The sequence below is a fragment of the Balaenoptera physalus genome (assembly GCF_965194825.1).
Source record: "Balaenoptera physalus genome assembly, chromosome: 18".
NCBI classification, from domain to species: domain Eukaryota; kingdom Metazoa; phylum Chordata; class Mammalia; order Artiodactyla; family Balaenopteridae; genus Balaenoptera; species Balaenoptera physalus.
The window spans coordinates 33,009,241-33,035,554 of NC_138899.1; the positions used below are offsets into that span (position 1 = coordinate 33,009,241).

The 26,314-nt window shown below is 37.1% G+C and overlaps 1 protein-coding gene across 4 annotated transcripts in view; it reads right to left on the reverse strand.

Moving 5' to 3' along the window:
• Positions 1-6,058: 6,058 nt before the first annotated feature.
• PIBF1 (progesterone immunomodulatory binding factor 1) overlaps positions 6,059-26,314 on the reverse strand; it is a 203,216-nt gene continuing 182,960 nt past the window's right edge. For 3 of the 4 annotated variants that reach the window (XM_082434821.1, XM_082434820.1, XM_082434819.1), the window contains 2 exons: positions 19,263-19,436; positions 6,059-7,915 (listed from right to left, as the gene is read on the reverse strand). In XM_082434821.1, coding sequence (XP_082290947.1) covers positions 7,865-7,915; positions 19,263-19,436 — 225 coding nt within the window. In that variant the 3' untranslated portion in view covers positions 6,059-7,864. The remainder of the gene's footprint in view (positions 7,916-19,262; positions 19,437-26,314) is intronic. The other variant, XM_082434822.1, reaches the window with a different exon arrangement.

Sequence of the window (26,314 nt, forward strand, 5' to 3'; positions counted from 1 at the left end):
ACTGTTCATCTAAAACCTATAAAATCAGAGTCTGGATGGCATTGCCCATTCCAGTATCGTCTAGGGCAGTGGTTTTAAAGCTTTTTTAAGAACCAGAGGAGGAAGGACGCAGTATCCGCGGCAGAGGAAACAGCCGTGGTGAAGATCCTGAGGCAAAAAAGGGGCTGGAAGAGTTTAAGGAACTGCAAAAAGGCCACTGAATTATGTAAAGAGTAGCTCAAAAGGAGCTTGAAAAGCAGGTACGGTTGCACCCCATAGGCCGCGGCGGCGTGTGGAGCTGGCTGGCATCTCAGGGCAGAGGCTGCGCACCCGTGCCCAGCGCCAGCTGGGTGGTTTGGGGGTCTTTATCCCATCTCACTGCTGAAATCTGGGTCCCACCGAATCTGGATCCTTTCTCCTGAGAGCCGGCTGGTAAACACGAGCACACCCCTCGATGCTGTGTAAGGGACACAAATTTTTTTTTTTTTTTACTATAATTTAAAAAATTGTCAGAGATCTGGCGGTTTGGAGAATCAACATGCTAATTATAGGGTGATATAGTAAAAATATTATAAAAATGTTTCACAAATATTTAGAAGTCATGGCAATCCCCCCCACCCACTTCATGCTTGGCTTTACTTGGGAGGAAACTATAACCATAAACTAACCAAAAGGTGTTCAATGCATTTCCCTAAGACGGCAAAGCTGTTACTCAAGTTTTTGGATCAGCTTCTAACATTTCTTCTGATTTATTGGGCTTATGTTTTGATTATTTAAAAGAAGAAATTGCAACTAAAACAATTTTTTTTTCTCTGTTCTTAATCCATTTAGTCCACATGCTGGGGAATTTTAGAAAATTAAAGAAAAATTGTACTTGTATTATAGCTTTTTCTGTGTTTGAAACTACAAATTAGTTTTATGAAGCTGGCAGCAATAAAGGACATAACTGCTGTATTATATGCTGTGGAATTGAACAGCTTAAATCTTTAAAGCTTAAAACTTTTTTTTCCTAGTAAGTACTACATAAGCATTTCTATTATTAGAAGAAAAGAGAACTATTTTATATTGCATCTGGGTTAAGAGGACAGTCATTTTTATTCTATTCCATCCCACTCCATTTGGAGGCAATATGTTAGATTCTAAATTGCTAAATACAGTTGAGAGCCTGTTTCATTAGGTCACAGAATTAAGTGTATTAGGTAGCGTTAGGTTTTTGAATTAGAAAGTGCCCAACTATAAAATAAGGGAAACCCCCCCGTGAAAAGTAGAAATAATGTATCAAGTTAGCTTCATTTAAAAGAAATTTATGAAAACTTTTCTAAACTGTAGGTACTCTCTTTGAATATAAAGGAAACACAACATAGGTCTAGTACAAGAACTAAAAGAATTGGCTTCTAACTGGGGGTAATAAAATATGCTTTAACCCATCTATTTAGAAGCATTTATCCAGATAATGCCAGCACAGAAGTCTTCTAAGTTAAGGTAATTCTGAACTTCTAGTCTGTGAAGGCAGCAAGTGAAATACCTTTCTGCAACTATTGCAAAAAAAATTTTTTAAGTTATGATCAATATAGTCAATGATTTTTTAAAAATTAATTAATTAATTAATTTATTTTTGGCTGTTTTGGGTCTTCGTTTCTGTGCGAGGGCTTTCTCTAGTTGCGGCAAGTGGGGGCCACTCTTCATCGCGGTGCGTGGGCCTCTCACTATCGCGGCCTCTCTTGTTGCGGAGCACGGGCTCCAGACGCGCAGGCTCGGTAGTTGTGGCTCACGGGCCTAGTTGCTCCGCGGCATGTGGGATCTTCCCAGACCAGTGCTCGAACCCGTGTCCCCTGCATTGGCAGGCAGATTCTCAACCACTGCGCCACCAGGGAAGCCCTAGTCAATGATTTTTAAATTTGCCAATGATGTACAATTTTATGATTAAAATTGCCATGACTGCATTAAATGAAAAATAAAATTATTCTCTACCACACATGAAAGAACTATTTCATGTGGGCTTAGGAAAAAGTAAGGCTTATCTATCTGGTCATTAAAATTTTTTTTTAAATTAATTAATTAATAATTTATGGCTGCATTGGGTCTTCGTTGCTGTGCAGGGGCTTTCTCTAGTTTCGGTTAAGTGTGGGCTACTCTTCGTTGCCATGCACAGTCTTCTCATTGTGGTGGCTTCTCTTGTTGCGGAACACGGGCTCTAGGTGCAAAGGCCTCAGTAGTTGTGATGCGCAGGCTCAGTAGCTGTGGCTCGCAGGCTTAGTTGCTCTGTGGCATGTGGGATCTTCCTGGACCAGGGATCAAATTCGTGTCCCCTGCATTGGCAGGCGGATTCTTAACCACTGCACCACCAGGGAAGTCCTCATTTAAAATTTTTCAATTAAATTTACTGAAACATGACATACTATGCTCTCAGCTTGTACCTCAATTGCAATGTGTTCCGTTTTCTAAGTTCATATCTTATAATACCTTGTATAAACTGTAGATTAAACTCTAAATAAAAAATTGTAGTGTCTAAAAAAGGAAAAAGATCATTATTCTCTGTGGAGAATGGTTTGGAGAGAGGCAGGAGTAGATTTAGGGAGATTGGTTAGGAGACCGACGTAATCTAGGGAAGAGGACATGAGGATTTGAGCTAAGGCGGTAACAGAAATTCACAAACAGGAAATGAAATACAAAGTATAAAATCAAAGAAGCTGAAATCTTTAAAAAAAATCTTAAAGTAGAATTGGATATACTGGTAGGAACTCATGATTTTCCCCTATTTAAAAACACTTATTTCATAACTCTGTCTACTGAAAAAGCCTAGAAACATTGAGGGCCTAGAAACAATGAACATTCCCAGTGCCCAGAATGACTCATTCTCTGTGGTGTCATTAAGCTTGGTGTATTTCTTGTTTTGCTTACAGACTGGGAGTTAGGTCTGAAGACTTGATCTGATTCAGGTTATTTATTATTTTTTTTTGCAAGGATACTGCATAGGTGGTTTTTTTTTTGTCTTTATTTAATTAATTATTTATTTATTTTTGGCTGTGTTGGGTCTTCATTGCTGCATGTGGGCTTTCTTTAGTTGCGTCGAGCGGGGGCTGCTCTTCGTTGCGGTGTGCAGGCTTCTCATTGCGGTGGCTTCTCTTGTTGCGGAGCACGGGCTCTAGGTGCGCGAGCTTCAGTAGTTGTGGCTTGCAGGCTCAGTAGTTGTGGCACATGGGCTTAGTTGCTCCGCGGCATGTGGGATCTTCCCGGACCAGGGCTCGAACCCGTGTCCCCTGCATTGGCAGGCGGATTCTTAACCACTGAGCCACCAGGGAAGCCCTAGGTGTTGTTTTACACTTCATGTTACATCACATCAAGAGTCACATAAATCAACATAATCTAAGGTCGATTAGAGCATTTTGGTGGTTATGACCTGATATAAAGTTCTCCGATATCCTCTAACTGCTTTAGCATTCATTGGTGATTGATGCCTGAATCATTTCACCAGGGGTTACTATATGGTGATTTCCTAACTCTTACCTTTCTTTTTTCTAAGCATCTTTATTGAGGTACAACTGACATACAGTAAACTGTACATTTAAAAAAGTAGAATTTGATAAACATTTTTATACATATACACCCCTATGAAACCATCACCATAATCAAGATAGTGAACAAATCCATCACCCCAAGATTTATTTTGCCCTTTTATATATTTGCAAATTTTCATAATCGAAAGTTTAAAAAAAGGGAACTATTTAAGAGCTAGATCATCTGGGCGTGGTGACTGAAGCTTGAGGCCTAATGAGAAAAGGTTTGTAATACAAGCCACTGAATAGCCACTGATATGAGCCATTTATTGAAACTGGGAACACTGGAGAAGAAACTTGGTGGATTCAGTTTTGCACATGTTAAGTTTAAGGTCACAATGAGACATTCCAGTTGAGATGTCAAGTAGGCAGGTCTTATATTAAAAGGTAACAGTTTGGACTAGGGATATAAACTCGGGAATACTGGCATATAGTAACTGAAGCATCATTTGTGCTTATCCCAGTAAGTTACATTCTGTATAATAGTTTTACTTTTCACTCACAACTGATACATTACGATTTATAACCAGTAGGTGTGGGCATACTCCTGAAAGATGTGTCATCTTTAGTTCATTAACAGAATTAAGTTTCTGAGTCCTGTAAGGCTGAGGACTAGACCATGGGCTCTGTAAATCAACGAAAGTAAACATTACCTTGGAGGACTCTAGATAGCTGCTTGGCTGGCGAGTTTTGCCTGGTGACCTCCAAGCCTCAGGAAGTCTTTCTTTGAAGCATTTACAATACTAATTATTTTTTTAAAGGAGTAATATTTAAGACAAACTCTTTTGTTTTGTCTATCATTAGTCTCTCAGGATCGTAAAATAAAAGGGAAACTGGCTCATTAACAACTTCAACCTCCCCTAAAGGTGGGAATCTGGCCTTAAACTTCCTGGTGATTATCCAACCACTGCCTGTACAACATAGTGACTCTGGGTCACTGTGTGATAGGGTGAGAGAAAGGGGAAAAGGGGAGTTGTTTAATGAGTATAGAGTTCCAGATTTGAAAGATGAAAAAGTTTGAGAGACCTGTGGTACAACAATGTGAATAAACTCAACATATTGAACCCTACACTTAAAAATGGGTAGATGGTAAAGTCTATGTTATGTGTTTTTTACCACAATTAAAAAAAAAGTAAGCAGAGGGACTTCGCTGGTAGCACAGTGGTTAAGATTCTGTGCTCCTAATGCAGGGGGCCTGGGTTTGATCCCTGGTCAGGAACTAGATCCCACACACCTGCCGCAACTAATACCCGGCACAACTAAATAAAAATAAATAAATATTAAAAAAAAAAAGAGGGCTTCCCTGGTGGCACAGTGGTTAAGAATCCACCTGCCAATGCAGGGGACATGGGTTCGAGCCCTGGTCCGGGAAAATCCCACATGCCGCGGAGCAACTAAGCCCGTGCAACACAACTACTGAGCCTGCGCTCTAGAGCCCGAGAGCCACAAATACTGAAGCCCGTGCGCCTAGAGCCCGTGGCTCCACAGCAAGAGAAGCCACTGCAATGAGAAGCCCGCACACCGCAACAAAGAGTAGCCCCCGCTCACCACAACTAGAGAAAGCTTGCGCACAGCAACGAAGACCCAACGTAGCCAAAAATAAATAAATAAATTTATTAAAAAAAAATTAGAAAGAGAAAATGAAGGTCTGGAAATTTAAAGAAAAGGCAAGGGTTGTAGTGGTATTAAGAAATGAGCTAGACACTATGGAGAACAGTATGCAGGTTCCTTAAAAAACGAAAAATAGAATTACCATAAGACCCAGCAATCCCACTACTGGGCATATACCCCAAGAAAACCATAATTCAAAAGGACACATGCACCCCAATGTTCATTGCAGTACTATTTACAATAGACAGATCATGGAAGCAACCTAAATGCCCATCGACAGACGAATGGATGAAGAAGGTGTGGTACATATATACAATGGAATATTACTCAGCCATAAAAAGGAATGAAATTGGGTCATTTGTAGAGGCATGGATGGATCTAGAGACTGTCATACAGAGTGAAGTAAGTCAGAAAAACAAATATTGTATATTAACGCATACATGTGGAACCTAGAAAAATGGTACAGATGAACCGCTTTGCAGGACAGAAATAGAGACACAGATGTAGAGAACAAACGTATGGACACCAAGGGGGGAAAGCGGCGGCGGGGGGTGGTGCTGTGATGAATTGGGAGATTGGGACTGACATGTATACACTGATGTGTATAAAATGGATGACTAATAAGAACCTGCTGTATAAGAAAATAAAATAAAATTCAAAAATTCAATAAAACCCCCCAAAAACAAAAAGAAATGAGCTAGAATAGATTCTGTGATACTAAAAAAAAAAACTCTGATTTTTAATATATTAAAAAAAAGTTACATCACTGTATCTCATCTGTGCCCAAATTCATCAAATAAACATTTACAGCTTAAATTCAAGGCACAGTGCTAAATACTGAGGACCAAAAAAAGCTTAACAAATAGTTCTTGCCTTCAAGGAAATGGACAAGTAAGCAATTATTATAAAATATGGTAAGTAGAATTAGAGATATAGAGTACAGAGTACACAAATTACTATGGTAGAACAGATAGAATTTTCTGGAAGGAGTGGCATCTGAATTAGAAAATTCACAAATGTCATCTAAAAAGATTTCATACCACAGTCTAACCCTGAGATTTATTAATGGTAGGAAATGATAGAAAGAACTATTTTTTTTTAAAGGAGTAATTCATATCTACAAATGAAAGGAAAGGAAGAGGGAAAAAAATAGGGATTTGGAGGGAGGAAGACTTCCTCAATTTCCTCATCACTGCATTTTCTATTTTTAAAATTAGCTCCAAATTTTCCTGCTTCTGTGCCTTTGTCCACACCATTACTTTAACTTGGATAATCAATCAGTATTCCTTTATATTAAAATACGTACATATAACAAACAGGGTTGACTGAACAAAACTATAAAATGCTTTTCGATTAATAACTAGAGGTGAAAATAAAACAGACATTCTCTTCTAGCATTTTGGAAGGAAACAAATTATGCTACAAGTTTAGTTTTAATGAATTATAAGGGCATCTGGATTTAGGATGCGTGCCTGAGAAAGGCCGTTTTCACAAATCTTTGTTGCAGAAAGTCGTATTTTAGATGTAGCCAAACGAAATAAAAGGGAAGGATGAGATTAGGGTTTTTAGGCCAACAGCAGATTTACAAGAGTATATTATTATCAGAGACTTTTTCTGTTCTCTCACACTCAACTAATAGCCTATGATACCGTAAACTTTCAAAGAACACAGTGATTAGATAGATTCTTTTTTCATATCTACCAGGATAATCAGTGATTTGCGAATCAGTGGTGCTTCGCTAGGAGGCGGGGGTGATGTGTGACCCTGAGGGACAGAGAGGGTTCTGACTGTCACAACTCGGGCTGGGGGTGCGGGTGCTACTGTCATCTAGTGGTGGAGGCCAGAGATGCTGACAAACATCCCAGAAGGCAAAGAACTGCCCCACTCCTGCCCTGAATGAAGAATTGTCCAGCCTCGACGTCAACAGTGGTTGAGAAAATCTGATACATGAAAATATACTTCTTTCTTTTTCTTTTCTTTTCTTTCTCTTCCACCCCGCTTCTTTCTTTTAAATTGTAACTCTTGAATGATAAATGGAGCATATTTTATGACAAGAAAAAGAGAAAATGCTACTGATTTTTTCCTTACAGACTAGATATTTGGTCCATACTGCATCTGTTTTGACCAAAGTAACAAGGCACTTTCCACCAAATTTTTACTTGACCAATGGAATAACAGACTTTGTACCAGACTGTATTGGTAAATAATAATATGAAATATAAGAAAAAACAGAGCCCCAAGAAAGAATCAGCAATTCATATTCACTCACATGATATCTGACCACCATTACTGGGCATATAAAATGCCTCCTAGTAGACTTCACAGATGATTATTAATTTAAAAATTGTAAGGTGTCTTGGTATTTGTGTTATGACATTTAAATTCAAAATTTATATAGTTAGAAAAATACTCACCAATATAACAACTAATCAAAATATTTATAAGCCACGTTTAAAATGCCTTAAAGAATTATGAAAGCTCCAAAATTTAAATCATAATAGAGTATATAATATTTATTTTGTAACAAAATAGATAAAACCAAATATTTGCACTTCATGTAGTTTGATTATTATGATAATTTGTTAATTTAACATTCAGTTAAAATAAACTTTAAATTAGCTATTTAAAAAATGTCAAGTACATGATTAAGACAAACTTTGTTCATCAGAAAAAGACCTTCAGGAGTAAATAATGATAGAGCAAATCTGTCCAAAACACTAGGTCTTCATTTTTTGTGTCTTAGACCACTCAGGTGCTTCTTTTTTGGTCTGTAAAAAAAAGGAAAAAAAAAAAAAAAAAACAAAACAAAAAGAAGAAGAAGAAAAGAAAATTAAGTAAATTGCTTATAAGGAGGAGAAGAGAGACGATTCAAAGAACTAAGTACCTATATACATTGGGGATTTTTATGTAAAATTATAGTAAATAATTGCTTTTTGTAATTCAGAAAGAGACTTAAGGGCAAAGATTTTGTCTTTTGTCAGAAATAATCTCCCACCTGGTATGTCTATTAAAAAAAATACACAGCTGTGTTTTCTGGCTTAAATCCTATATTTAATATATTCTACAGAGGCGAGTATTTTATGAATTGATTCTATTTTCAAATAAAATTATAAAAAAAATCAAGGGCACAGCTTCTTTTTAGTTGTCTTATCTATCTACGTATAGATACTCATTCACTCAATAGATATTTAGTAAAGAATTTCTAGACCCAAATCATTGTGCTTTGGGTATTCTGAATTGCTAAGTATTTACCAGAGTACTTCTTGGGTTTACTGCTCAATCATTTCAATGTAAAAGAACCTGGCTATACAGAGTAGTAACAAAAGAGCAGGGAAGGTAGACTGTGATAAAGCACTCAGAACTCCCTATATAAGATACTGATGCCAATCAAAACATCTTATTTTATATAATATAATAAATCAAATATGCAATTACTCCTTTCCCACTTATAGCTCCTTAAAACTATGAAGAACCACATTCCTAAATATATATACATTGGCATATAGATAAGTATGATAAGTTACAATTTTATCTTTTCATATGCCATAGCTGATGCACGAAATGTTAGAAGTGGCATCAATGATCAGCTCCTCTTGCCCTTAGCCATGCCCTTGGGCAGCTTCAGTTACCACCAAATACACCAGTAGACCCTCCACCTTCTTCCTCCAACCCCATCTGTATAACCATAGCTCTAACTTGAGCTACAAATACTTTTACATGACGCCTAAAGGCAACTAAAATTCAGTATGTCAAAATGAACTCCCCCAGTCCGCCATATTCTCTGTCTTGGTGAATGGTACCGTATTTCGTTCAGTCATCTGAACCAGAAATGTTTGATTCCTCTTCATCTTAGATGTCTCCTTTTTTTTTTCCACTTGCTACGTTCATTCTAAACAGTCCCTAACATTTGTAGAAATATCTTTTAAACTCCTTATTCTGCTTCTATCTTCACCCCAAAAGGCTTACCTTGGGCCCTCATCATTTCTGGCTTCACTCCTGCAAGAATTTCCTACTTCTGATTTGGCTTTCTCTTCTATTATGTTCATCACCCACAATCCCTCCAAGCTTATCTTTCTAAAATGCAAATCTGCATTAAAACACTTTAGTAGTTTTTCTTTAATGGAAAGTCCAAAGTTCTTAGTATTAAAGGTGAAAGAAGCTTCCAGGGTAAAATAAGGAAATCATAGGGAAAAGCCAGGTGCTATCTTCCAAGAGAATTCAAAGGTGACAGGGCCTAACCAAATCCGAAAGAAACCAAAGTACAAACCAGAACGCTAGCTGATCTGCCAGAGGAGCACTAAGTTCCATTTTGAGAAACTGTGATCTTCACTAAGTCATAATGTAAACTGGTTTTCTTAACTGTGGCTCGTGGACAAAAAAATATGAAAGCAACTTCTACAGATCAAGCAAAAGGCATAGAATTTGTATATCTGCATTTTCTCAATCAGCTGATACTAAAAGTTCTTTTACTACTATGTATGTATAGTAGAAGGTAAATAAAACTTTTGATATTAAAAGGGAATCTTAAGACTCATAAAGGACAGTACAAGCATTTTAATGGTAGACTGTCCTTCCTGACTACTTCAATCTGTGTCTGGTCCATTGCAGACCATCCGCCCTCCATCCCCTCCTCCCAGTACCTTCTTTCTTCAGATGTGTTAGTGAAGTAGCTTTGCCATAGTCGAGTATACCTCTGTCCTGGGGATTAACTGCTTTTCCTCTTCATAAACTGACTTTTCAGTTGTTTGGTCATAGCCACTTAAAATTAGTTTCACAGCTTGTCCCATAGGTCTAATGTATATTCCTTATTCCTAGGTTATTTGGGGGGGGGGACTTCACTATCACTGTCATGTTCAAACTACATTTAATTTAGAAGATAGGGCCCTTTAGGATCTGGTCCAGGTCTACTTCTCTAACCCTATCTCTTGACACTCTATTACATGAACTAAATTACTTGTAGTTGAGATTAGTTTTATAGTAATTTATTGAACACCTACTATGTATCAGGTCTTTGTGTTAGGCTGTAAGGATATAAAAATGAGTAAGACCCTATGACAGAGCCTGGTGGTTGCCTAGATTACGTCTATTTTCCCCCTTTCAATAACAGAACTCTGATTTCATTATGAGAGTAATGGGCTCATCCAGTGAAAAACTACATTTATCAGCCTCCCTTGCTGCTAGGTGTGGCCAAGTGACTAAATTCTGACCAATGGGATATAAATAGAAGATGTTGGGTAGAACTTACAGAAAAATGCCTTTAGAAAAGGAGATGGTACTTCCCCCCATTTCCTCTTGCTTCCTGCTTGGAATGCAGATGTGATGGCTTAGGCTACAGCAGCTATATTGTGATTCTGAGGACAGGCCACACACCAAGGATGGTTTGAAGAGAAAGGCAGAAGAAACCTAGGTCCTTGATGACTTCAAAGGGCCACATACTAGCCCTGAAAAGCTTATCTTCAGGCTTTTATCTGAGAGCCAGAACAATCTACTTAAGTCACTGAACTAGCAGTGGAACATAATTCCTAGACACTAACTCTAATCCTTAAGTAAGTTATAGCATTTGTTTCATGTTGTGTTTTCTGCACACAGGAAAAGTGTCTGGCTCAATGACATGCTTTCTTTGTTGTTGATTTTTTTTTTTTTTTTTTTGTAGCTGGAGCACAGTACAGAATAATGGGTTAAAGTACAGGCTCTGGAATAAAACAGGCTCCAGCCATTTATCTGTAAACTCGGGCAAGTTGATGACCACTCAGTTACTTCACACATAATATGGGGAGAATAAAAACTAATGGTGCTGGATATTCTGGGTACCCTCAGACCTGCTGTGCCTCAGGATGCTGTCAGTGGTGGCTTACGGTTTCTGATTAGGTTCAGTCAATGAGCTGCAGAGTGGGCTTGTGGGTCAGAGGAGAAAGAAGTTGGGATGTCTATTCTCCAGCTCCTTCTTTGCCTGGCCATAGTTTGGTAGTAGTAAATTCTTCTGTAGAAGACCAAAGTTTCCTACGAAGGCTCTAATTCCTCTTTGCCCCTTGAGACCTAGGAGTGGTTATAACTTTGCATAGTTACTAAGCCTAACATGTTCATTATCACCTGTCGGTTTCTACCTCCTTGCTTCTCCTGTAGGGGTGTTTCTCACTCCCCCAATTTATCCCTCCATCTACCTCGTCTTTCTCCTCCACCACCACCTTTGCTACCTTCTTAATTTCTGTCTGAATTGATATCAAAGTCTGTTGGCTCTTTCTTTCCATCCTTCCTCTAGTTCATCTTTCACTGTTGCTGTCCAGGTCTGAAAATACAAACGTGACCCTCACAGTATTTTGTACTTGCTTCCTATTTGGTATTGATCACACATGTTATATGATACATGGTTTCCATGATCAGACTCTGAGGCACTCTAGGGCAGGGGCCCTGGGCCTGGAATAAGGCTTGAATAAATGAATAGCTTCAAAAGAATGTGCCATAGACTCAAAAGACAATTCCATAAGAGGTACTGCAAAATGCTTTGAGATATAGCATGGAAGAACCTCGAGGATGTTATGCTAAGTGAAATAAGCCAGTCACAAAAAGACAAATATGGTATGATGCCACCTATGAGGTATCCAAAACAGTCAATTTCATAGAAATTCAAAGTAGAGTGATGGGTTGCCAGGGGCTACAGAGGTAGGTGGGGGAAGAAGGGGAGGCGTTGCTCGATGGATATAGAGTTCCAGTTTGCAAGATGAAAAAGTTATGAAGACCTGTCTCACAACAGTATGAATATACTTAATACTAAAAATACTAAACTGTACACTTAAAAATGGGTAAAATGGTAAATTGTATATGTTTTTTATCACAATAAAAAACAAACAAACAAAAAAAAACCCAAGAGCTTTTTAAAAAAATGTTTTGAAAAAAAGCAGCAATACTGAAAAAGTGTATTGTTTCCAACGTGAGCTACCTGGACTTCGCTGTTAAAGAAAGTTACATATTTTATTAGATATTTTACATTCTAAAATAGAAAAAACAAAAAGAGTAATAGGACCTCATTTCCTACATATTTAATAGCAAAGCAAGTTTCTACCGGAATCTATTTTTACCTGGGTATAATGTCATTTAAAATTTCCTCAGTTTTAAGATAATGATGAGATCTAGCAAAATTCAGCTGCTCAAAAACCTTGAGCATTTGGTTTTACTTCTTTCAGGTCTTTATTTAAGTGTCATCTTCTCAGGGAGGCCATCCCTCCTTATTCTTCACCCACCGACCACCCTGTTTTATTTTTTCTCCATAGCATTTGTCATTTTTTCACTTTCTCTACAATTTATTTTTTGGTTTGTTTGTTGGTTTACAGTCTAATCTCCACAAAAGAATGTAAGCTTCATGGAGGCAGGAAGTTTTATACCCTTACTGCCTCTAACAGTGCTTGGCACAAAGGAGGTGCTCAATAAACATTATTTTTTCTTTTTTTTTTGGTGGCCATGCCATGTGGCTTGCAGGATCTTAGTTCCCCGACCAGGGATTGAACCTAGCACACCACAGTGAAAGTGCCGAGTCCTAACCACTGGACTGCCAGGGAACTCCCAATAAACTTTCTAAATGAATGAATGAATGTTGTTTGGGTTTACTATTACAGACGCCTCTCAGTTCAATTTAAATCTGGACATAAAGCCTCATGAGAGTCTATATTCAAGAGTTGCCCCTATGTAATGTGAAAGAAAATGCCACTCCAGTAATGTAATAATATGGCTCCAACTAATCAGGTAACACTGCCCTTTATAAGCATAGTGGGCAGTATTTATGATTCTAAGTAACACTGCAATTATTGAGTGGAAATGAAAATAACCAATAAGATATGAAAATAGCATATTCTGTTGTATGAACTCAAGATATGTTCAATCTTTCTATTGGTAAAGTTCTGCTCTCAGTCATATTACGGTCTGAAACTCAGGTTACCTGCAATTACATTAGGATAGAATGGGTCAACTTCTCATCTACATCAATATCTATGTCTAAACACTACCAAAATTCAAACAAATTCCATGGAGATAATAATGATTCTGGAAAGTTGATTTCTGATTCTCGTGAGACATACATTCTTCATTTCTAGATATTTTGTCAGTAAGGTACTATCCATTAGTGATGGCCCGAAGTTCCAGCCACTGGAAGTTTCTAAGCCTTCACCAACTCCTGATTAGGACTGAGCAACTAGCATTAAGATAGATCACAGATTGGCAAACTATGATCCATGGTCTGTTTTTGTATGGACTGCCTGCTAAGAATGGATTTAACATTTTTAAAGAAAGGTAAAACCAAACAGAATATGCAATAGAGATGGTATGTGCCTCATAAAGCCTAGAATATTTACCGTCTTGCCCTTTAAGGAAAAATTTGCCATCTCCTGTTAGATGACTGTTAAATAAAGTGGGCACAAAAATTCAGATACACAGTTAACTGCTTTTTATTTTGATAATTCCACTTCGTTACCTATTTAAACGGTAGTGTTTCTTTTATGTTACTATCTCAAAGTTATTTACCCTTTCTACCCATAAGATGGTGCTTTGGGTAACAAATTTTCTTGTGCCTATTCAGATTTTTTTGGCCACGCCATACGGCATGTGGGATCTTAGCTCCCGGACCAGGGGTCGAACCCATGCCCACTGCACTGGGAGCGTGGAGTCTTAACCACTGGACCACCAAGGAAGTCCCATGTCTATGAAGTTATTAACAGAGTTAATATTTTAACTGAGGAGGGCCCTATTTTCTGACTATTTCACACTTCTGTTTTTTTTTTTTTTTAAATTTAAGACTTTCATAGGTTCCATGGTATGAAACCCTTTTCATAATATATTTTTCATACACACACACACACATATATATATGACATGATATTAGACATACAAATTACTTAAAAGTGAGTGTTTATATTGGGAACATTGCTTTAATTTTTATGTGCTGGTTTAGATTAATTATATTTGTAATTTTATAAAGAAACAGCACAAATTAGTGGTGTTAACAGGCCCTGAAGTAAATTGTATTCCAGATGTAGGAAAGAGCTCAGAGGGCTGTGATAAAAACAAATGACAGGATTAACTGGAAACCAACCAGAAGTAATTTACTGTTCTAATGTGATTTGGGAGATAAATAACTGATAAGATGGGTACTTTTGTGTCATCCATAAGCAGGCAACTAAAACATTAATATATAACTTGGGGATTATAGCATATTGAGAAAGAATGCTGACTGATAAATGCAGACATAATAAGCCTGGTGGATTATTCCTGGAATCTAGAAAAAGAGCTAGAAATTAAGAATCTATTAGTGTTCAACCAGTGCCACTTTTCTAAAGAAAAGAAATACTATGTCTAGTAGATATAATTACTTAGTTTTTTAAAAAAAACGATATAAGCTAGGAATTGAGGAAATAAATATTTATGATTCCTCAGAGGCAGGGCCCAACTAAAATGTGTCTAAGAGAGCTGACCCAGCTTTCCTACCAACAAAGTGACAAAAAGAGAAACTGCCCCAGATCATTCAGCCCTCACGGCTCTACTTCCACGCTCACTAAAAAATTCCTTATTTCTAATTTAGCTTAGAGCTATATTACACCGGGAAGAGGCTGCAATTAGTATTCCTGAGACTCGAAATTGAAAAATTATTTTTAAAAATGTAAATGTACATAGCTAGCTATCTTGAGGTCTGAGCATGTTCTGGTCAGATAAATCTAGATTCAACATGAAAAAGTGAGACCAGGGACTTCCCTGGTGGTCCAGTGGTTAAGAATCTGCCTTCCAATGTAGGGGATGCGGGTTTGATCCCTGGTCGGGGAACTAAGATCCCACATGCTGTGGGGCAACTAAGCCTGCGTGCTCCGGAGCCCGCGCGCCACAACTAGAGAGAAGCCCGGGCGCTGCAACGAAGAGCCCGCGTGTCGCAGCTAAGACACGATGCAGCCAAATAAATAAATAAATATTGAAAAAAAAAAAAAAGAAGAAAAGAGAAAGTGAGACCAGAGCTTCAAAACAAATGTGACAAAGCATTAGAGGTATGAAGAGCAATTGGTTCCCTCAGCTCCTAGACATGGCTGGAGCCCCTTCAATCTACCAGCAAAGTTCATTTACCTCGGTGTGCCATACAAATGCTATACTTTTCTATGTGTGTTATAATGTGAGAAATGTGGGGTGGCACAGAGTTAGGACATGCTCTGTGGTAATGCTACCCCAGGGCAGCACCCTGTGTCTTAAGACATCCAATGAATTGTATTCATTATATTAAGTATATTACAAATAACTGCTAAATTGCACTTTAATAAAGTTATAAACTTTTCTTTATGAATAATGAGAAACACTGCTTTTTATAACCTATCAATTTAAATTTTAAAAAATTTTTTGGTAAAGTACATGTAACATAAAATTTACCATCTTAACCATTTTTAAGCGTACAGTTCAGTGCCATTGAGTATGTTCACATTGCTGTGCTACCATCACCACCATCCATCCACAGAAGTCTTTTCATCTTGTATAACTGAAACTCTTCACACATTAGACAATAACTCCCCATTCCCCCTGGTCCCTGGTAACCACCATTCTAATTCCTGCCTCTTTGAATTTGACTACTCTAGGTATATCCTATCCACTGTATTTTCCTTTTTTCCTAAGGAAAAGTGTTAAGTGGCGAAATGACTGAAGTCAGGCATAAGAATGTAGTAAGAGAGGAATAAAGTCTAGATTATTAAACATCCTAGTTTTGAATAATGAAAAGGAACACAAATTAGAAAACATTTTGTGACTATTATACTCTCTGCCCTTGGAATTTCTCACTCTTTAACCCTTATTGTCCTTGTCAAATCCTAGACATTCTTCAAGGTCAACCTCAAATACTTTCTTTTCCTGGAGTCCATCAACATCACATTATCTCTTCTTTCTTTGAATTTCCACAGCAGTTTATATTTCCTTTGAAGTAGTTTGTATTTCCTTCCAAGACCATGGTCTTGGAAGTTGCTGCTTTCACTCTCTCTGGAGTTTGTTTAGTTCAACACTAAAGTTCCCCACACAGTTCAGAGTTTTAATGGCTAAGACGATAACTAAATTGGGGAGGCAAATAACTGTTGTTGTTTTTTTTTTTTAATGCTATGTTACCAGATATTTATTGAGTACCTGCTTTGATCATGTGCTATGTAAGGCAATGGGAACACAGCTTCTATCCTCAAAGCACTTACATTCTGTGGTTCAATTTAGTCTTTGTTGGTGCATCAAATGCCTGAAAAACAATCCTCCCACATCTGTGATTTCAACAGCCAGAGCTTTTCTATAAAATACACCTTTTGGGGTTGTCTTCTTGTGTAAATATCACATGAACACTGCAAAACGTTCATATGATTATACAAATATGGAAAGAAAAATGTCTCAAGCTTTTATTCCTCCCCTTCCTCCTCTGTAACACAGCTCTACCTTCACCCCACTGCCCATTTAACAGGGGCTTTGTGTGTTTTCCTCATATTTTCAGTGCACATATAAACACGCATCCATCCATCCATCCCTCTATCATTGAATTTAATATCAGGGAAAAATATCAACAGCAAATAATATCAGCCAAAAGATCTGGAAGTAAATTAGAAATGTTTCCATTTTAGCTATAAAACCATAAGATTATGTAATAATTAGATCTTATTTTCAAATATTTGCACCATAAATTCCTTATTGACAAGATGAGAGAAAAACGTAAGAAAAGCACTATTATGGAAAATTGAAAATACTAAAAATAATAACCGTAAAAATTATGATGCCTTAAGAGAATCATGGATGTTAGTATAAAAGAAGTCCAGCCCTCATTTCATGTAATCTCCCTCCTAATTTTATAGATAAGACCCAGTTCAGGGCATTTAAATGACTCGCCCCAGGTGACCTAGTCGGTTCCCATTCCTAATTCTGCAGTATTAGCACATAGTCTTGATTTGACTGGTTTACAGCATGATATCTGAGTTTTCATTAGGATGTAGCTGAGATCATACCTTTTTTGAAAAATTTTCTCTTGTATACAAAAGATAGTTCATTATAGAAAAAAAAAAGAAAATACAGATAAGCATACAGAAGGAAATAAAAACTACCCAATTAATACTTCATATTTCAAATCTTCTTCATTTTCTTTTCATTGCAGAACCTTATCTCGAGATATTGGAGAAATCTGTTACTTATGTACTGGTGACAGTTAGGATTTCAGGATATCAGAATCAGGTTACCAAGCTAAAGTCAGAAATGTAGGAGGTCAGGGTCAGAAGGAATAGTTCATTGCTTGGAACAGAGAAGGGTCAGAAAAGCAGATCAGGGAGTGTGATAGGCTTTAAGTATGTGGCTGTATCTTGCGGTTTTCCACCAATCCAACGTTTTCCATTAGCATCTATGTATTCAGTCTGCTCTCTTCTTGTAGATTATAATATAATAATAGATACATCATACTGTCTGTCACAATCTTAGCCGACTTTCTGAGGGAAACTTGCCTAGCCATGGCCCTTCTGAATAAATAGCCCTAGGCAACTTCCTTTGGTACCACGTGACCCCTGGTCACAGGTAAGGGCAGCCATTCAGTAGGCTGGCTAATAACCTTAACTAGTCTTGCCACCAGGGGTATCTGCCAACAAGGAGGAGCTGGGCCAGTTAAACTTGCTTTTGGAAAATACAGGGAGAACTAGGTTATAAGAGAGGAGATTAGGGAAAGGATGCATAGAAATACGTCTCAAGACAAGGGGCTGTGAGCAAGTTGATGAGGAAGTGGAAACCATGAGTAAAGCAGACAACAGGAGAGAAACATGGGGAAGCTGAAGCACCACTAGAGGAAAAGATCTATGTACTCAGCTGCGGAAATCCACAGAGCTGCCTTGTACCCAGGCTGGTCAATCTAGATTTCCTGTGTTCTCCATCCTGTTAGCTCAGTCTTTATTGCCACAAGGAGCCTTATGATAATTATCCCTTATTTCATTTAGATTGTAACTCTGTCATTTTTTTAAAAAAAGGAGGTTGAACTATGTAATCACCAAGCAAGCTCTCACATCTCATCGATCTTGAGTAGCATGTTCTGAATGTATAATGAAATAGCTTAGATCAGAAGTTCCCATACTTGACCGATTATTATAATCATCTAGGGAGTTACAAAAAAATTAAGATTCTGGGGACTCACTGATTCAGAATATCGTACAGAAAATCTTTCTGGTTTTGAGTCTCTATGTTCAGATGGTAGAAATGCTCCTTCTGAGAAATTAAGGTGTGGAGGGGAAACCATGTTGAAGTAAAGGGCACTATTTAATAAGGTTACTCCTATTTCGATTCTGTTGCCTTTTAATTCTTATTACTTGTTAAAACATCATTTTCAATATTTCCTAATTTATTTTCTATTTTAATCCAAATTTTTCTAATTTCTTGTTCTTCGACTCATTTCCGGGCACATACATTTTTACCTAATAATGCATTTCAGTTTTTCAGTTTATGTTAATATGATTGGTTTTATACTTTATAAGAAAACTCAGAGCAAAATATATTATTTTACAAATAAGAGGGGGCGGGTGATATTTTGCATCCCTTTGATTCTTATGTAAATTTTAAAATGACAAAAACAGGGAATTCTGGTTGGCATTTTCACTGCCGAGGGCCCAGGGTGCAACCCCTGGGCTGGGACTAAGAGCCTGCAAGCCACGCGGCATGGCCAAAACAACAACAAACAAACAAACTTCTTTATGCTTATCTGTATTTTTCTTTTTTTTTTCTACAGTAAACTTTCTTTTATATACAAGAGAAAAATTTTCAAACGAGGTATGACCTCAGCTACATCCTACTGAAAACTGAGAGATCGTGCTGTAAACCAGTCAAATCAAGACTGTCTTTCTGATTCATTTATAAGTCGTCCCTGGAGACTGGCGGAGGACAGTGCTAGAGTAACGCTAATTCCTGGGCAAGTCCGATATGTTAACTGGAAATATAAACCCCAACTACCAACTGTTAAGATAGGTAACATATACATTCAGAAAAAGGATACATACAGACCTTTTAAAGTTAGTTTGAAACCACTATGAGAGGAAAGAAATTTAAGTAAAATCTATTTAGCGAAAATAAGAGACACTAACATTCTAAGTTAATTTTTATTGTACTTACAAAGAGTGTTGGTTTGGGTAGAAATACATTGTCTTCATGTTCTCTAGGCACATTCAAAGTCTTTGATTTCTGATTTTCTGTCACATTTTTGGATTCCGTTTTAGTAAAAAGTAAGTTGTCCTCAGAACGCTTACTACGCATATTAATGATAATCTGTTTCATTGCTGCCAATTCCTGTTGTGTATGAAAAGAGAAGATGGCAAGTATGATTTTAACAAGCAGACTCATAATGTTGGTGTTAAAATATTTATTTTTATTCTTGAAGTAGAAAAAACATTTGAAGCAATTACTACATTATATAAACGAGGAAAGTTGTGAAAAAACAACATATTAATATTCAATATTTATGCACATGAATCTCATAGTCATTAATACCGTTAAATGGTAAATATATCATTCCAAAGGGGAAAGGGGGTAGGGATAAATTAGGAGCATGGGTTTAACAGACACATACTATTATACATAAAAGAGATAAGCAACAAGGACTTACTGAACAGCATAAAGAAATATATTCAATATCTTGGAAAATAATCTGAAAAAACATATGTATAAATGACTCACTTTGCTGTACACTTGAAACTAACACGGTATTGTCAACTATACTTCAATTAAAAAAAGTATTATTCTGTAGCCTAGTGGTTCCCAAATTTTTCTGCATATTGTAATCACCTGTGGAGCTTCAAAAACAACTGATGCCTGTGTCCCACACCCAGAGACTGTGAGATAATTGGGCTGGGGTGTGGCCTTGGCTCTGAAATTTTTTAAAGATCCCCAGATGATTCTAACAAATTTGGGAACCAGGGGCATGGCTACTTTCCCCCGTAGTTTCTCTACACATGCTTGATAAGCAGATTATTTAGGCACTTAACTTCTTCTCTTCTACCTCTTAAACTATTCCATTTCCTTTTGAAGTCTTACATGAAGATGCAAGGGAAAAAGAGTCCAAAAATTTTTTTCTTGCCTATTAATCGGCAGTTCAAACAGTAAGTTTAATATAGCTTCAGGATTTCTTTAACCATGTTATTCCCAGATCACAGACATAGAAAACAAATTTAAGGTTACCAAAAGGGAAAGGAGGCGGGGAGGGATAAATTGGGAATTTGGGATTAACAGATACAGACTACTATATATAAAATAGATTAACAACAAGGATCGACTGTATACCACAGGGAACTGTCTTCAATATCTTGTAATAAACTGTAAGGGAAAAGAGTCTGAAAAAGAATATATATATATAAAACTGAATCACTTTGCTATACACCTGAAACACTGTAAATCAACTATACTTCAGTAAAAACAAAACAAAACATATTATTCCCTCTTCTTTTACAAATGAAAACCTGAGTTAGCTTTATCAGTCGTTGTTTGAACTAAGAATTCATTATGCTGAACTTCTTGAAGAACCTGGATCAAAATTTCCACTCATTCCCTCTTCCAAGTCTTTTTTGTCTTTTATTTTCCCCCATAGTCAAACCTTTAGCACCAAACACTAACTAGTGGATATTTATGCTTAATTACTAAATTGATGAAATCAAACACAAGAATATGGAGAGAGGGCGGACTGAACTCTCCTTTACCTTATTATCTGTACAACAGTGGTAGGCTGTGTTGGTGGTAATTTTTTCCTATTATTTTATTGCATCTTCATGCCAAGACACAAAAGTTAGGGCGACAGAAAGATGTTCTGCTCCCTTCTACTAATCTGTTTATAGACATCAGCTCTGTGTCAGAGCAAGTTCCTACAGGCCTTTTTTTTTCTGGCTGTCATTAGTTCTATTTAGAACCATCTAGCTTGAGTGGGTATTTTAAAACAGAGCTGTTGAGTTTAAGCCACAGAGTCTTAATAAACCTCAGGGCCAAGAGAGGAGCTGGAAGAAACGGTGCCAGAATCCACTTTCTCATTTCTGCAGGACTGAGGCTGGCTTGGCCAATGCACATGAGGATGTGTCTACCTTCAGAAACTGCCAATCTGATATACTTTTATTTGACCCTTTTGAGGACTCTCATTGCTTTTGAGATTGTTACTTCATTTACATGCTTCCCTTTAGTGAAGTATACACTACTGATTTAATGTTAAACATGTCTTGTGTCATGGTAGATTTCAGCTCCTGTTCTACTTACCACACGATAAGTAGAGGGGAGAGGGGAGATGACGGTCTCTCAGCCTATCAAAAAAACACTTTTTATCTGAAAGAACCTCTTTTTACTGGCCATAACTTTTGTGCCTTGGCATGAAGAGAAAATAAAATAACAGGAAAAAATTTCCTCTAACACAACCTACCACTCTATTACAGATAAATAAGGTCAAGGGAATCATACCTCCTGGCAGAAGGGAAGGGAGGGAGAGCAAGGATGAGGAGGGAGAAAAGGAAGGAGTTGGTGGGGTACCAGGCAGAGGGCTTTGGCTCCTAAGTGCCCAAGAGGAGGCCATAGTTTTGTTGCTTTTTGGCTTCACCTGCTGCTCGTATAGGAACAGTTATGGGATGCTGGTCAGGAGACAGAAGGGAAATTAACAGGTTTTTGCTTTATTTAGACTAGGATCACCCCAACTTAGGGTGCTGTCACAGTACCACTTTTGTTCATCTGATAGTATTATACAGTGTTAGCACGGTTTTTGAAATCTAAGTAAAGAACACTGAAATAGCAACAGAATTCTGTAAAATTCCTATTAGGATAATACACAGCTACAATGGACACCAAAATAACATGCAGAACAATTCTGTTCAGTTTTATTATGTTTGATCATATAGATGATCTGTTTTCTATCAATTGTAAATTTAAACAAAGAAAATTCCACTTTAACATCAAATAGTATCCACGATAACCACCACAGACTGAGCACACAGAAAGCCAAGCATAGGTAGTGGAGATATTTTAGCATGAGGTTAGAAGTCAAAGACACATCTATTCCTGACTTTGTTATTAACTGTGTAAACTTAAGCAATCTACTCTGATTGAATGAGCTTCAGTTTCCTAATTGATAAAATATGTGTCTGTGTTACCTTTTTGGATTTTTGCCAGTCTGATAAGTGTTTGGGTATGTTTAATTTGCATTTCTCCTACTGTAAGGGTGGGCAGCTTTTCAGTTGTTTAAGGGTGTTTCCTTTTTTGTTGATATCCTTGGCTCATTTTTCTACTGGGTGACTGGTCATTTTCTTTTACATTTCAAGGCGCTCTTTACATGTTAGAGACATTAGCTCTTGTCTGTAATATGAATGGCAGTTTTTCTTCCCTTTTAATCTTTTATTTGACTTTGTTTATGCTTTTTATTTTGTTTTGTTTTTTTCCTATGCAAAACTTTCTGGTTGTGATGTAGCTGAATAGTCCTTAATTTTATGGTCTTCCCATGTTTTCTTCTTCCATTTTCCTCAAGTTACTTTATGGTTTCTTTTTCTTTTCTTTTTCAAACATTTAGATCTTTGATCTGTTTGAAGTTTATCCTGGCTTATGGTGAAAGGTGTGGATTCAGCATTTTTCCCCCCTTGGCTATTCTGTAATAACAACATCATGTACTAAACAGACAATTTTTTCCTCTGATTTGAGATGTTATCTTTATCATATACTGAATTTTCATAAGTATATGATTTATTTCTGGACTTTTAAACTCTATTCCAATTGTCTATTCATGCACCCATGTCACACTGTTTTAACGTTTAATGATTGAGGGGTTTTTTGGGCTATGTTCTTAGGGATAGGGGTGGGTTTATGTTGAATTAAAAAAACAACAACTTAGAACTGGCTTTTATGATACTGAATCTTCCTTACCATGAAAATATTTTAATATTTCTTTTTTTTTTTTTTTTTTAATTATTTATTTATTTTTGGTTGCATAGGGTCTTCGTTTCTGCGCACGGGCTTTCTCTAGTTGCGGTGAGCAGGAGCTACTCTTTGTTGAGGTGCACAGCCTTCTCGTTGCGATGGCTTCTCTTGTTGCAGAGCACGGGCTCTAGGCACACAGGCTTCAGTAGTTGTGGCACACTGCCTCAGTATTTGTGGCTCGCGGGCTCTAGAGCGCAGGCTCAGTAGTTGTGGCGCACAGGCTTACTTGCTCTGCAGCATGTGGGATCTTCCCTGACCAGGGCTCGAACCCATGTCCCCTGCATTGGCAGGCGGATTCTCAACCACTGCGCCACCAGGGAAGCCCTTAATATTTCTTTTACCTACATTTTTGGCATAAATTGTCCTTCCCTAGTTGATGTTACTATTACAATGAAATGTTTGTGATTCACAAAATCCCAATTTGCAAATTGACAAAGGAAACAAAAATAAACCAACATAACATACAAGAACTAGAAAAACTTGTCACTACAAAATGGGATCCTTTGTTAGGATTAAGTCATCTTGAAATCTGGCTTGGTCCTTACCATGTTCTCTTGTCTGCCTCCTGACTGCTGGCTCCACCTCCTATTAAGAGTCTGCTCTTATTGTTTGGACTTGACTTTCACATGTCATTTCTCTAGCTTTTGGTTCTGCTTTTCTCTGTTCTCTAACTGTCCTTCTGTGATTGGTCAGCAGGGTTATTTGTACTACTGTTTAATGATTTATAAATACTGTTCACTGCAGAACAGAGAGTGTGATTAGGTCCACAGAAAAGGAACCTGTGATGTTCAAAGGAAAATGTTTCAGGTATCAAGTTCAACTGGATTCTTTTTTTTACATTGCATCTATCGCTCAAAATCATGCCATTTACTTAGATTCCTACTTGGGCCTTGACTTTCTCATAGAGATTTTTTCCCCCTTCTTCTTAAGAGTTCTTGCCTTTTTTTCCCTCACTGATGGAACTAGTATATGTCTTTTTCCATATTACCTAAGATTATCTAGCTTCTAAATCATACTGTTTGCTGGGATCAGTTTTGTACTGACTTCTTTTAAGACTGCTGCACAGTTGTTATTCTGAAATTTCTTTTTATCGCACATCTTGGCATGTTCCATTATTTCTTGCATCGCTCTCTTTTTGTCGTTTGATGGCAAACAATCTAGTAATTTCATGAGAGAGGGTACTGTGGTAAAGTACTGTGCTTCCCTTCAGAACTTTGATGGTGTTACATCTCTATCTTCTAAAGTCAAATTTCTGGGAACTATGAGGCCAAGCTGATCTTTATTTCTTTGCAGGTATTTTATTTCTCTCTGGAATTGTTGATATTGTTTAGCTGTTCCCTGTTAATTTCTGACTTCTTACCTTTTTCTAAGCTTTAGGAGAGTTCATTGGCTTTTCCTGACATCCTTCTACTGGCATTTTTACTTACTTATAATAACTTCATGATTTTGATTTTAGCAATTTTTGAAAACACCAGAAACTTTTTCTGTATACTGCTTATTTTCTGTAAATACTACTTCCTCAAATCTTTCTGAAGAAACTAATTACAATACGTTGTAAGTTCTTTTCTGTTACAGAAGTTTTTGTTTTCTTTGGAGAAGGGAGTCAGTTTCTCTGTTTATTGTGATTTTTCCCTTTTGTGCTATTAATTTTCTTCCAGTTTCTGACGGTCTTTGGTTGTATGTTCCAGTTTATGAATGAAGGAACAGATTAAATGTTTTCTTTCTGCTACCATGGCCCATTCCTCTGAATGAGACAGTTGAGTACAATCTCTGGATATGTGGATAAGAAAATCTGTCAAGCAGGCTCCACTCTAGGGTCCTCAGGTGGAAAGTAGGCTCTCTTGTCCAAAATGACAAAATGTGGAGTGTCCTAACATGTGGCCTCTTTGTTTTGGCAGTCCTAGTCTATTCCTGGCAAATGTTCCATTAATTTAGAAAGCCATTTGTCAACATATTTTTTTTAATTCCGGCTTTTTAAAATTATAGAAGCATTACTTGTTCATTATAAAATTCAAATACAGCAAAAGTGCCATGCCTCAAATTCTTTCCTTTTACCACTTAAGACCTTTAAACACTCTTCTATAACAGTCTGATTTATAATAATATTCATTAATTCTGATATGCTTTTATAGTAATTTTCAAAAACCTAATAGTATATATCTTATAATTCTAGTATATCAAATACATAAGACAATTACAGTAACTTCAAGAATGAAGGAAACATTCATTGAAACGAACAAATGTAGAACCGCATCTAATTACACAATTGAAACTTAAAACAAAAATAAAACAAAACAATAAAAACCACATTGCAGTACAGTACTCTTCAAAATGGAAGAGTTAAGGACATTCTTATGAAACTTCCAGATGATGATGATGATGAAGATGATGACTGTTACTATACAATCTCTATAAAAGAGATAAATTGCTCTCTTGAATCCGAAGGCACATATCTTGGCCATTTAATATAAACTATTTGCATAGAGGGTGGCATATTAAAACAGCTCAACTGCAGAGCAGCTGCTTAAGAGTATTGCATAGTTGATGCCAATAAATTGCTGAAAGTTGTAAACTCTGCAAAGATGTTGGCAAGGGGACACATAGATGGCATTTCTTGATGAAAATAGCTCTGACAAGTATAATGCAAACTATGTGCTCCACTGGAGGTTAAATGTAAGTGCTTTTCCAGAGGAATAACAATGTATCTGGCAGTCAAGTCAGAATTCTGTGCATCTTTCCTACCTGAGCTAATGCAAGGTGGAAACCAACCTTGTTTTAAACCAAGTACATCCATATTTTGGAGGTTTAAACTTCATCTAAAAGAGTATTTAAACAACATTTTATTATGGAAATTTTCAAAGGTCCAAAGAGAAGAGAGCATGGCATAGTGAGCCCCCAGTTTCTATTGCCCAACTTTAATCATTATCAACATTTTGTCAGTATCATTTTTTTAAACAGCTTTATTGAGATACAATTCACATACCATATTGTCATCCATTTAAAGTATACAATTTTAAAACTTTTTTTAATCACCTCAAAAAGAAACCCTGAGTCCTCGAGGAATCACTCCTCTATCCCATCTGGGCCTCAACTTCCCAACCCTAAGCAGCCACTAACCGACTTTCTGTTTCTGTAGATTCCTCTGTTCTAGACATTTCAAATGAATTGAATCATATAATATGTGGTCTTTTGTGACCAGCTTCTTTTACCTAGCATAGTGTTTTCAAGGTTCA